The sequence below is a fragment of the Lissotriton vulgaris genome, chromosome 5, assembly GCF_964263255.1.
Source record: "Lissotriton vulgaris chromosome 5, aLisVul1.2, whole genome shotgun sequence".
Classification (NCBI taxonomy): Eukaryota; Metazoa; Chordata; class Amphibia; order Caudata; family Salamandridae; genus Lissotriton; species Lissotriton vulgaris.
The window spans coordinates 679,938,172-679,952,233 of NC_141693.1; the positions used below are offsets into that span (position 1 = coordinate 679,938,172).

The 14,062-nt window shown below is 41.2% G+C and overlaps 1 protein-coding gene across 2 annotated transcripts in view; it reads left to right on the forward strand.

The window, feature by feature from the left end:
- The window catches only part of UNC5B (unc-5 netrin receptor B), a 379,330-nt gene that overhangs the window by 285,687 nt on the left and 79,581 nt on the right, over window positions 1-14,062 (forward strand). For both annotated transcript variants that reach the window (XM_086922114.1, XM_086922115.1), the window contains exons 5-7: window positions 4,332-4,512; window positions 6,345-6,512; window positions 12,112-12,276. In XM_086922114.1, the coding sequence (XP_086778240.1) occupies window positions 4,332-4,512; window positions 6,345-6,512; window positions 12,112-12,276 (514 nt within the window). The remainder of the gene's footprint in view (window positions 1-4,331; window positions 4,513-6,344; window positions 6,513-12,111; window positions 12,277-14,062) is intronic.

A 14,062-nucleotide genomic window follows, 5' to 3' on the forward strand; every position in this document is an offset into this window, starting at 1 on the left:
GGACAGCGTGTTATTTTTATGAGGCTCATGCTAGTAAGGCTGAGTCATCCAACTGGTCTAAGTGACCTTGGTGCCTCTTCAAATCGAGACTGTTTCCGAAGGCAGATCTCTGCTGCGCTGCTGCTGCGCACACAGATCTCCCAGCATCCTCCCTGGCCGCTGTCGCATCCTGGTAAGCGCCAACCTCTTAGCTGTTTTCTAGCCGAGTTACCATGTGAGCGGGGAGATGAATCAGCCCCATCCTCCAAGGTGCATTAGCACCATGATGAATGCGCTCGCATTAAGGCAGCTCGCTTTCATTATTCAGCAAAATTGTTTATTTTGGGCCATGGATCTGTTATTCTGACACCTAATAACGCATTTAACCTCAGCACCTGTTCCACCCTGTGAATGTGCCAATCTCTGAGGTTAACCCTTTGGTATCCAGAGCTTTTTCTGGTCTTGCACAGTTTGTTTCATTTCCCCGTCCGTCTGTGCTGTTCTAGCGGTGCAGTGTTTAAGTAAAGTGCTCTGACGCTCCAGGGCCTGATACGCGCTATATATTAACCCATGAATTACTGAATAAAAAAACCCATAAAAGGCGATTCGGTTGCAGATCGAATTAGGAAGTGCTGCACACAGCTTGAATAATAGTAAACCTTAGGGTCTTGCCCTATAGGATGTAATCTTCATAGCGTTCATATTTCAATCTTTTAATCATGATTACTAAATTCTTTAGAAATTTCTAAGCATCAGTACTATCTGGAACAAGAAAGGAGGCACAGCGAAATAACGTGATTTTATCAAAAACTTGCAATATGGTCACCTGAAGAAGCTAGTATTACTACTCAGATCGCCTAGCCTCACAGCTGGCGGTTTACTTTGATACCACATTGACTTAATACATTTGGGAAAATGAGTGGTGTCCAATTGGCCAGGACCCGAGTTGAGGGAGTTAGACATTTACCTAAGGATTCTAGATTGTGAGTCACTTAGAATATGAGATCAGTTGTGTTTACGCATCAACATGTTGTGGTATGATTCTCTATGTAGTACCGTGATTTGTCTTCACAGAAGCTCACTGTATGCCAGTGGTGTCGCGTTTTTCACCCTCCGTGAGCATTAAACGCTCACTGAGGTCGAATGGATCTTTTGACCCAGTAAGAGTGTGATAGAAGCATAAACCGAAACCCACCAACAACAAACAATTTAAACAGTATGACGCATTATGCCATCCAAGAAAAATCCAGTAAGGTATAAAGCAGCTGCGGCACGTGCAGGTAAGAGCTTTTCGGTGGGGGGGAATCATTTCAACAAACGACGACGAGGGAAAATTCATTATTTATTTAATTTTCCCTCGTCGTCTGTCGAAATCTCCCACCCAGCCTCACCGCACTTACCTGCACGGGAGGCAGCTGAATACAGTTAGGGAGTTTTATAACACACTCAAGCTTAAAGTTGTATGGACTGTTTCGCAATGCCACATTATAAAAATACATAATCACCACAAACTACCCTTCAGAACGTGTAGAACGCAGCTCTTCATCCCCTGAGATATCGCAAAAATAAGGGCCATGTATTACTCTTCCATCAGTTCCTCTCCAGCTTCTCAGGGCTCACAAGGGCGAGGTTCAGGACCTTTGCTTGTCCCAAGGCTTTATTTGAGAGTAACATGGTATAACCTAACCTCTCCTCTCCAGTAGCCCTCTACTATCCTAGTACTAAATGCCACTTTTCATTGTGTAATTTGCTAGCTAACCAGTGGTTCAGGGTTGAGGGGCTGTCTGGTGAATAATGTTGGAGTAATATTCAAACCCCAAGCAGACATCACCAAAGTACATTTCTGACATGCACATTGTTGATGATTGTTAGGGATGCAGAACCTAGTAAAGATTAATTTTTTTCTTTACACTGGATGGTCCCTTTAACTTGCAAAGAGCGAGGGACATGTTGTTGCAGAATGTTCCTTATTCTATGAGTTCCTACAATGTAATCCCTTAAAAACTGAATGCTAAGCGTTCCAAAGGAGGAGCTTGATATACAAAGGCCTTTTGGTGTAGTAAACCATGAGATTTGCAAAATTACAGTATTTTCGACTGCAATTATTTTCCCCACCAGTGAATAAACCCTTTTGCGAGTCGGAAAACCTTTCCAAATCACAAAAAAGGGATCTCCAAGTCACTGAACCTCACGATTAGGAAGGGACATGAAAGCAAACCTTCCCCTTTGAGAATTGTGACGGCAGCCCCTGAGAGAGCAGACAGTGATCCACGGAACAACTGCACGCTTCTTCTGATGTTTTCCCAAAAGGCAAATATTTTTTTAAAGCGATGCTTTTCCCTTTTTGAAGAACACAGGCCGTTTTGAAAAAATATTTCCCATTTGTGAATGCGAACACAAATGGGGGTTTGCTGTCCCTTGCAGGCCATCATCCCTGTGTTCGGAGCTAATCTTCCACCCTCCCCTTGCCCAGCCTCCAGCATCCATGTTTCCCCTTTTGCGTGTGACTTCCAGAGAAGATGAGGATATTTGGATCTGCTTCGCCATAGAGCAAATGACCTCCTATACTTCGGTTCCACTTCTACAGGGGTGTGTAGGCACCAAGAGCCTTGGACGTACAATCACTGAGATAACACCCGCTGCGCTCATGCCCACTATGGCAGGCTGGAGACTTAGGGGCATATTATCAAGGGGGTTTATCTCCGCCTTTTTGGCTTTAAAAGCCAAGAAAGCGGAGATAAAATTATCTCCCTATTACCTAGCTGTCGCTAACGCCAGTTAGCGACAGCCAGTAGGAGATAGCGACCATCTTGGACCCCGCTTTGCATGTCAGTGATATTTATCACTAATGACATGCAAAGTGGGCGTGCCAAGATGTTAGCGACTGGAAACAGTCGCTAACATTGCTATCTCCTATTACCAACTTTTGGAGATATTCGCGCTAAGCGCGATATCTCCAAAAGCTAACACCTGCCCCTGAGCAGTTCTTAGCCATGTTATCCAATGGGAGGTGAATAACATGGCTAAGAGCAATAGCTCGGTAATGCATGAATATCGCTGACTTTTCAGCGATATTCATGCATTTCGGCCGATTTTTATCGCTTAGGAGATAAACCTTGATAACATCACCGCTAAACCAACATAGCGATAATTATCGCTAGTTGTTGGTAATATGCCCCCTAGTGTTACAGAGGAGCAAAGCGGTCGCTCCCTTCCGCACCACAAGTTTTAGATTGTACTCCAACGTCTCCACAGTTGTACAGTTTCACAATTTTTAGCTATCTGTTGGCAAAAGGCTATAGTGGACCACAGTGCTTTAAGTGAGATGAAAAGGGTAATGGTGCTAAAAGGGGTATGGCCTAAGTAATTAAGGGAGTGTCTTAACAGATGTGAATTGCAGTTCTGAGCTTTACACAGCATGCAAACTGAACAGCATTTAGGTGCGTCTTTTTGTGTCTTCTGTGTTTGCAACCAGATATGTCAACAACAAACATGCTAAAAACAAGCCAGACCCACTGACTTAGTCAGTGCTTGTTAGATGTTTGGTATAAATACGTAATAACATGTTTATGTGTAAATAATTAGAACTTGTCATTACAAATTGTACATATGTTTATCTTCACTATGTGCACACTGGAGAGAGGCCAAGGATTGAATTAGCAAGTGTTACAGCCCACTTAGTCAAACTGCCTTCAGCCTGAACTCCAAAGTTCTTAATCATGCTCCAAGCAAAACTCACCTGGACACCTAAATGCGACTCAGCTCACATGCACTAAACAAGCATTGGAAAACCCAATAGCTCAGTCTTTTAGAGCCGAGACCTCTTGGCTTTCGAAATACTCAGTAAAGTAAATTCCGACTGGGATACAAAATTGCACACAGAGAGCATTTGGGAATGTTAGTAAATTCAGACTTTTTACTTATCTAAAATATCCTCTTAAGTGCTGCGCATATACCAACGGCCGACGGCACCACTACCTCTGGAGTGCTGCCGTTGGACGTTCCAGCTGCACCTGCGCAATGGAACGTTCAGCACTGGAGCTGGACGTTCCAAAGCAGCTAAGGTGATATACAATGTATGTAAAGTAACATGTTACTAAATCCATTGACAAAGCCTGCAGGCAAGACCTATTGGCTTTGCAAAGGCTTGTTATTTGACTGTGTTTTCTTCTACGCAGTTTAGTTTGTAGGATAACCAACGTATTCTAAGACACGGTTTCTCTAATTTCACTATAAGTAATGCTGTTTGAGACTTGAATGTGCTTCTCCACTGTATTTAATTTACCTGTTATGCTCTTGTGTTTTCGTATGAACCATGCCTCTCAACAACCCCTCCCTTTCTCACCAATTAGGTGGAGTGGCTGAAGAATGAGGATGTTCTGAACCCCTTGCAGGATACCAACTTCCTTATCACCATTGATCATAACTTAATCATCAAGCAGGCCCGGCTTTCGGACACTGCCAACTACACCTGTGTGGCAAAAAACATTGTTGCCAAACGCAGGAGCACCACAGCGACTGTCACCGTGTTTGGTAACTATCCTGTGTTATATCGTATCTGTCATTGTATCAAAGGCATGTTGTGGTGACGATTCAAAAGAAAGACTGATTACAGGGCCCACCATGAACTCACTGTTATTTATGGCATAGGGGCATGGCACGGTAAACGTTGTTTACACCGCAGTGTTTACACCGCACAACCTTTACCACGCTGCCATTACAAGGCAAGTCGTTACTAAGACTTGCGCTGGATGGCGCTGTTGGTTAAGGAATATTGCAATTTTATATTCCAACACCTTCCCTACTGTTACGTGGACTGGTGTTGGAATATAAAATTATAATATTCCTCAATCCGCGCCCTCCAACGCAAGTCGTTGTAACGACTCGCGTCTTAATATCCGCGTTGTCAAGTACCGCGATCTAAAAGATCGCGTTGTACTGACATACATCCCATGGCACAGATTTGAGAGCGTATTAGTCTTGAGGATAGAGTGTTTAATTTGTGCTGGTATTTGTAGGTGGTGGGTACTGGCACTCATTTTTGGATACTAGGGCTAATTTTTCTTCATCAAGCGAAAGAAAGGCCGAGAGAGACAGAAGGAGGGAGAGAAAGATAGCAACCGCGGCAAAGGGAAAGAAGGGAGACAAAATAGATAGGAATTGCAGGGTGATAGATGAAATAGTCTTGACCTGGAATCAAGACAAGTTAGTCTTTTCAACAACCATGGCACTCAACATCATTGTTGAAAGACTCCTAGGAAAACCTTTTGGGACCTGCATTTATTTTAGTTTTTGCCAAATTGGCACTATAGACTATAAGAATACTGATCAACCTTTGTCTCCTTTTTATAGACTCTGAAGTAATCCTTCCTGGCTATTATAACGCCCGCTATCATAAGTATGGGGCCGTGTGAATTATTTAAGTTTGACAAACTGATGTAGCCAGGTACCAATAGTACCATACAATTACAGAATGGGGCACAAGGAAGCGGTTTAATCTGCTCATTTACAGAGAGTGAAAATACTTCTAAAAGGACGGCAAAACTGTTAAATCTTTCCCTTGGAGAGCAGAGTTACTTAATACAAATGTTGCTGTTTTAACTCTGATGCCCAAAGCTATTTGTTTTTTTAATGGGGTAGTGAACAGGGAACTTAAAGAAAGAATAAAAAAAAGAGCTATGAATTGTAGAAGGCTTGAACATATATAAATCAGATGGTGACAGATAAACTGTGTATTTGAATCCTCAATGAAATAACAGAGATACTGCCAAATATATTGAAGACCGTATTGGGGATCAGGAATGTATCAGGGGACTTAGATTGGCATGAGGGGCACCTGTACTTAAAAACATAACGAAGTGGTTCTGAAAACTGCAGTTTAATTGATGAGGGAAGTAAGAGCCAAATCTAGAGATACGTGTTTAACATGCAATGCAGAGGTACCAATCCCAGCAGAGCCTGCTGAGGCTTTATTACTTCTGAGTAACTAAGTAACGCTGTGTAACAAAACCACCTGTTATTTAAACACCACAAGCCAATTGAGTTCGTGCTTTAACTATTCGACTGGTTAATACTATTAATATATTACATCATAAGAATAAACGAATATTTATTTCAGTCATTGTTTGGCTACTTTTGAGTGAGAACGAAGTAAAATGCTTACTGCTGACTCTAAAATACTCCAGTGCCCTCCTCATTAAAGATCCCTCCCGACAACAATCCACCATGTGATGGTTAACTCACAGTCAAGTTTAGTTACTCTGAACATAATCTGTCTTCGTTCCATTCGGAGGCACATAATGACATGTTCTGCTTGTAAAAGTGCTGCTTGCTCACTCACATGCTCTTCTTTACCTACCCTTTAGTAAATGGAGGCTGGTCCACGTGGACTGAATGGTCGCCATGTAACAACCGCTGTGGCCATGGGTGGCAGAAGCGAACAAGGACTTGCACGAATCCAACTCCCCTTAATGGTGGACATTTCTGTGAAGGCCACCCCTTGCAGAAGCTTGTCTGCACGACCATGTGTCCAGGTAAACCCAATTTCAGCATGTAGACAAATTCTATGCAGGTACATTTTCTCTCAGTATAAGATGTACATTGTCATTTCTGTTTTATAAAATGTAATATTATTTCATGGACTTTTTTTAATTAAATGGTATTAGACTGAAAATAATACTAAACTATATGATGCTCGTCAGTGACACATCTAGCAATGTTCTCTGAAAGGGGTAAACGAATATGGTGCTCCGTGAAGTGAAGGCCGCTTAAAGACCTTGCGAGGCACATTTACCACTGTAATGAATAAATCTTCCTGTAATGCAATCTAATTATAGAAATAAATGTGCCATGCACGGTATCTTCGCCAGAAAAACAAATCTCTGGTGATATATCAGCGCGACCTAACATGTCTGCACGGGACATACCCACCAACAGGAGCAGGTAGCCTGAAGAGGTACACCCGCATGAACAGTATTGTCCTGGTTTCCAGTCTCATGTAGGGGAAGAGTTCTCACTCTCACCAAGAACGATGGCCTTGCCTTTTCTAATAAGAATCATGTGTAACTAGTTATGATAGGAACACTCACGTTTTGGGGCGGTCTTACCTAAGCACGCTTCCATTATTGTCTTCATCCCAAACTCGAATGCAAGTTAGAAACGGGTTGCTTTCTACGTTATCCGCTTAAATATAAGATCAAGTGGCAAATTTCAGCTGACGATCTGCGAGTTGTAGCAAGCGTGTCTGTTTTTCTGCATACTCCTTTACCACAAAAACCCTACATGGACTCAAGTTTTACTTTTGTAAACACTAAAACAACAAATTTCCTTTTCCAAAGTTTTTTCTCTTTTTTTCCGAGGATGGAAAAATCCTGGTACATCGCTAAACTGTATAGCGACCTACCCTTCAGTGTGAAGAAAGTCTTTGCGCAGGGGCACATTATCACACATGAGCTTACAATTTCAATTATTTATTAAAGGTCTTATTAAAATATAAAAAACAAGAAGAATCATATCTTCTTTTAGAAAAGATTCTGTCATACTGCAAACGTTCAGGTGTGGACCACATATAGAAAATGGGGGGAGGGGGGGGGGAATCTTTCAGGGATTTATAAAACTTGAACCTATTGACGTTGGTGCAAACAATTTAAAAAAAATCGGTGATTTAGTGAGTATTGCAATATAGCTGATTAATTACTAAATGGACCCAACACAGTCAATATTATATTCTATTTATTAAAACAAAAATGTGAGAGTGGAGCATTTCATTGTGCTAAAACAATTGATGCACCGACCCATCCATGAACTTCAGGTCTTGGGTGAATCCTGCAAGATGACTCAGCCTTTTATGGTGGGTGAAAGGAGTATCATTACGCTGAGGAATTCTTACAAGGTGCTGAGCAAAATTCACTTTGTAGTGGAGTTTGCAATATGATTATTAGTGGGATTATTAATAATATCAATATCATCCTCATCCACTTCCACCTACTCCTCATCCTCTTAGAGGCATAAAAAATGTACCAAAATCCCTCCTCCTACTCGTTCGCATCAAGCAAATAACTCTTGCGTTACCTTCTGGTGAATCATTATTATTATCATCATCATCATCATCATCATCAATATTAACATTAGTAGTAGTAATAATATTAATCATTATCATAATAATACTAAGAATACAGCGATAACAGTGATATGTGTATTGTTCAAATCATCATCGCTCGCAGAGAGACATAATAAAACATCAGAACTCCCCCTCACACCAACTTGCTTCTGCTGATGTAGGCTCCACCCCTTCCATTTGGCGCCTCACGGTCATGCCCTTCCAAATTGCTTTGCAAAGCTCCCTCCTGCACGGCGAGGCTGTGCTGTGACCTCGTGACTAGAAACGGTCTTACCTAACACGCTTCCATTATTGTCTTCATCCCAAACTCGAATGCAAGTTAGAAACTCGTTGCTTTCTATGTTATCCGCTTAAATATAAGATCAAGTGGCAAATTTCAGCTGACGATCTGCGAGTTGTAGCAAGCGTGTCTGTTTTTCTGCATACTCCTGTACCACAAAAACCCTACATGGACTCAAGTTTTACTTTTGTAAACACTGAAACAACAAATTTCCTTTTCCAACGTTTTTTCTCTTTTTTTCCGAGAATGGAAAACTCCTGGTACATCGCTAAACTGTATAGCGACCTACCCTTCAGTGTGAAGAAAGTTGTTGTATCTTGAGTCTCCCTGCTGCTCAGCTAGAATGCATGTGTTGTAGAATGTTGGATGTGTGGAATGTTAGTATGTTATGAATGTCAGTTGAGTGAGGGCTGAGCAGCAGGACAGCTGCTCCTGATGGGGTTATCATCTTAACTTAACATCTTAATAAAGTAACATAAAGAACCTACTGTTCCAGCTTCCTTTTGAATACAACATTTTGGCGACGAGGATGGGATGAAAAACCAGCTGCTGCCTAGTTTGTTTATGTTCGTAACTCGAGCCACAGAAGAAAGTTTTCAATGACAATTAACCCTGATCTACGTGATATGTCAACGCTAAAAGGAGTGATTAATGCCAGCAGCAGTGAAGTGTGAAGGGCGTTTAAATTTGAAAAATTACTGAAGTGCACTATCTCAACAGCGTTTCTTTTTACCAAGTACAGGCATTAATTAAATCAATCCACCGCAGTAGTTTTGAACTCGGAGGCAGGAAATCGAGCCTCGGTGCTTAGTTTGGTAAAGCCTTTGTATAAATAAAAAGAGGAAAAAAAGTACGGCGCTGTAGTGGCATAACGTGAATGTTGAGCGGATTGGAAGAGACAGTCCTGTACTTTTGAGCTATTCGGAATGAAAGTAATATATTTTTATCATTTTTACCGTTATGTCAGGCAAGGAAAAGATAACGATTACTGTTTCCTTTTAAAATCGGCACGAGCCTGTCTAAACTCCCAGGGTTTACCTCATCAGTCGTCTTCAGCATCATCCTCTGTGACGACTCGTCACTCCATTCCCGGAAGACAAATGGGCGGCGTTTGTGGTGCTGAGACGTGCCGTGAACCAACCGGCACGACGTTCTCATGCGTGCCTCCATTTTGGAAATCGATAATCCTAGTTTTGTCGTCTGAGTGGTGTTAAGTGGATGACGCTGCACTATGAAGTTTATCAGGTACTGGTTTTGTTTTTATTTACAGTTAGTGCTGCCTAAAGGAGTGAAGTAGTGCGTTTTGGGGATTTTTTTTTTTTTTATATTGCCAAAGGATGTCACCCACAAAACTTTCATCGGATATGAACTTTGCTCAGCAGTTATCGGCAGTAGGCTCACCACAGCATCCAAATAGAAGTTGAAGAGCCCAATTAAATCGGGACATTGGTTTCACTAATGGAAGTTGGTCGGTGAGCAAAGATGAAGTTAAAATAGAACAATGGTCAAAGTTTTGGAAGCGGGATCATCTGCTCTGGAGTTGTGACTGGTCTAAGGCTAGGGAGCCCCGAGGTGTCTGGAAAAGAAGTGTCCATGATCTTGAGACGCAACGGAAAAGAATGGTGTCTGATGGTTAGGGTCAAAGGTTTCAGGACTTCACCACTGTGTTTGAGTTTATAAAGGTGTTATGGATGAGTGGTGATAGGTGTATGATTGAGTTATGTAAGTGCTCGATCTGGTGTGCGAATGAGTTATGTAGGCTTGTTCATTTGCGTGTGAATGAGTTATGTAAGTGCTCCTTCTGGTGTATGATTGGGTTATGTAAGTGCTTGATCTGGTGTATGAATGAGTTATGTAAGGGCTTGTTCATTTGTGTGAGAATGAGTTATGTAAGTGCTCGTTCTGGTGTAGGAATGGGTTATGTAAGTGCCCATTCTGGTGTATGAATGAGTTATGTAAGTGCTCGTTCTGGTTATGATTGAGTTATGTAAGTGCTCGATCGGGTGTATGAATGAGTTATGTAAGGGCTTGTTCATTCGTGTGAGAATGAGTTATGTAAGTGCTCGTTCTGGTGTAGGAATGGGTTATGTAAGTGCCCATTCTGGTGTATGAATGAGTTATGTAAGTGCTCGTTCTGGTTATGATTGAGTTATGTAAGTGCTCGATCGGGTGTATGAATGAGTTATGTAAGGGCTTGTTCATTCGTGTGAGAATGAGTTATGTAAGTGCTCGTTCTGGTGTAGGAATGGGTTATGTAAGTGCTCATTCTGGTGTATGAATGAGTTATGTAAGTGCTCGTTCTGGTTATGTTTGAGTTATGTAAGTGCTCGATCCGGTGTGTGAATGAGTTTTGTACGGGCTTGTTCATTTGTCTGTAGTGTACACGTTGATTCCTGTTATTTGGTGCTATGGTTTGTTTCTGTGAGTGCTGCATGTTGTTCTGGTCTGGCCAACTGGTATGATGTGTGGCATTTCGGATTGATGGTGTATGATGATGGATAGTGCTTTATTTCTGGGACCTTTCGTGTCGTTCTGCTCAGACTGTGGTGTGTGTTGTTTTCTTTTGATGTTTGGTGAATCGTAGTATAGCGATTCAGGATGTATATTCTTTGTAAGTTCATTGGTAGAATGGTGTTGCATATTTGCAATGTTTTATTTGTGCATTGTTTTAAGTTTGTGACTACGTGTACTTAACATGTGGTCATTATCTTATTTGTTCACTATGCAATTCTTTCCCCTATAACGAAGGGAGATATGTTGTATCTTGAGTCTCCCTGCTGCTCAGCTAGAATGCATGTGTTGTAGAATGTTGGATGAGTGGAATGCTAGTATGTTATGAATGTCAGTTGGGTGAGGGCTGAGCAGCAGGACAGCTGCTCCTGATGGGGTTAACATTGTAACTATCTTTAATTCAATAAAGTAACCTTCATAATCAACAAGGAAGACCCAGCTTCTTATTGATTACTTCAAAAGTCTTTGCGCAGGTTACCAAATTTACAAAACTCTTTGTAACAATTATTCAACAGGGGCACATTATCACACATGAGCTTACAATTTCAATTATTTATTAAAGGTCTTGTTAAAATATCAGTACAGTACTGGAATCATAATATGCATCGTTTAAAAACAATTAGTCACAATTATAAAAACATCTTTAGTGAAAAAACATTCAAATTCACAATTTATTGCTAAAAAATGTTTTCTTTGGTCACACTACAGTTAATAGTAAACAAACAAATTGTCAAGAGGTTTTTTGTAAACACTACATTGTCAATCACTTCATCTGATGTGAATACTCCTGAATTGAGTTTGATTTGAGTTTATAGTACAGAAATTGTGCATTTGCGCCATCGTATCGGCCATAGGGTGTCTGTGCAACCAAGACTCTTGAATTTATTCTACCAATAAGTTCTTGTATGTCAGTCACTGTATCAAAATCGTACAAAAAATGTAAAAAATCATATCTCAACTGCATGGACTACCTCAGCATCATCAATGTAAGTTAGCTTAGGTAAGTTTAGACTTCTTAAATCGGCTCACCGTGACAATATACTGGTGGTTACTCTAGTGAATGCAACACTGATACACAGTAGTCTAAACATTTAGTTTGTGGAAGGAGTAAGGCTGTAGTCTCTTACTTCCAACCTCATGAATAAACTTAAGCTTGTTTTTATATTAATATACTGTTCTTTTTATCTGTTCTTTGTTCCTTCCTTGTCACTCTGGAGTATAGTGGATGGCGGCTGGACAGAGTGGAGCAAGTGGTCAGCCTGCAGCACAGAGTGCACACACTGGCGGAGCCGCGATTGCAATGCACCAACTCCAAAGAATGGGGGGAAGGACTGCAGCGGCCTGCTCCTGGACTCCAAGAATTGCACCGGCGGGCTGTGCATGCAGAGTGAGTTATCACTAATTAATACACTGTCCTTGAATAACTTGTAGGACTCTAGACTTTATGCTATTTTAGCCAATGGGAATCCTCTTTGTGTTTTCATCGGGGTATTGACCACTGATATGGCTTACTTTAGAGGCAGCACCAACTGGCATCTTGTGTCAGTTGTTAGACAGTAGACAAAAATCCTAGCAGAATAAAGAAATACAAGAATGTTGAAAAAATAATGCCAGATACAATTCTGCATGTATATTTCTCACAAAATGTTAGCTGAAGTGACACTCGCAATTTCAAAATTCATATTGAATGTTTATTCCTTTGCCAGGCATTTCTCCTTTTTGTTTGATTTGTTAAGTATCTGTCGAGCCAAAGTGAGTGTGACTTGAACAGAGGAGTATGAAGTAGAATGATGTGTTTTTAGGGTATGATTTAGGTTTCGTTAAATGTTACTTGCATTCGTTTTGTCCTTTTTTTGTTTCTTGTGTCATAATCAAAACGTGGAAGAACAGAAATATTTTGTAATAATGACCTCAACCTAAAAATTATATTGTTTGACAGGAAACCGATGATAGCACAATTTGAAAATAAAAAAAAAACAAGAATCATATCTTCTTTTAGAAAAGATTCTGTCAAATGCTGACAACGTTCAGGTGCGGACCACATATAGAAAATAGTGGGGAATCTTTCAGGGATTTATAAACCTTGAACCTATTGACATTGGTGCAAAAAAAAAAAAAAAAAAGCTGTGATTTAGTGAGTATTGCAAGATAGCTGATTAATTACAAAATGAACCCAACACAGTCCATAATACATTCTAATTATTAAAACAAAAATGTGCGAGTGGAGCATTTCATTGTACTAAAACAATTGATGCACCGACCCATCCATGAACTTCAGGTCTTTGGTGAATCCTGCAAGATGACTCAGCCTTTCATGGTGGGTGAAATTACGCTGAGAAATTCTTACAAGGTGCTGAGCAAAATTCACTTTGTAGTGGAGTTTGCAATATGATTATTAGTGGGATTATTAATATTATCATTATCATCCTCATCCACTTCCTCCTACTCCTCATCCTCTTAGAGGCATAAAAAATTTACCAAAATCCCTCCTCCTACTCGTTCGCATAAAGCAAATAACTCTTGCGTTACCTTCTGGTGGATCATTATTATTATCATCATCATCATCATCATCATCAATATTAACATTAGTAGTAGTAGTAATAATAATCATTATCATAATCATACTAAGAATACAGCGATGCCAGTGATATGTGTATTGTTCAAATCACCATCGCTCGCAGAGAGACAGAATAAAACATCAGAACTCCCCCTCACACCAATTTGCTTCTTCTGATGGAGGCTCCACCCCTTCCCTTTGGCGCCTCACGGTCATGCCCTTTAGAATTGCTTTGCAAAGCTCTCTCCTGCACGGCGAGGCTGTGCTGTGACCGCGTGACTAGAAAGGGAGGGCTGCCTGCCAGCGGAACCAGCCCGTCAGGAGAGCCTCGGGCCCTGAGAGATGGCTGTCATTTTGGTGGCAGTTCTGGAGGTCTGACAGCAGAGGCCATCTCGCTCTTGCCGGCAGAGCCAGAGTACATAGTTTAACTGCCTGCGCTTCTGAGGCGCGAGCCGCCATTGCTGGCTGCGTTCCAGCACACAACACAATCTACCTTGTATGGAAGTCGGCTGGAAGGACTGAGGTCCACATGTACTCAAACATTTCCCCACAGACACAGAATGAGAAAACCCCTTTGATGCCTCAGGCCCTAAGACAATTGGGTGCTTAAACATGC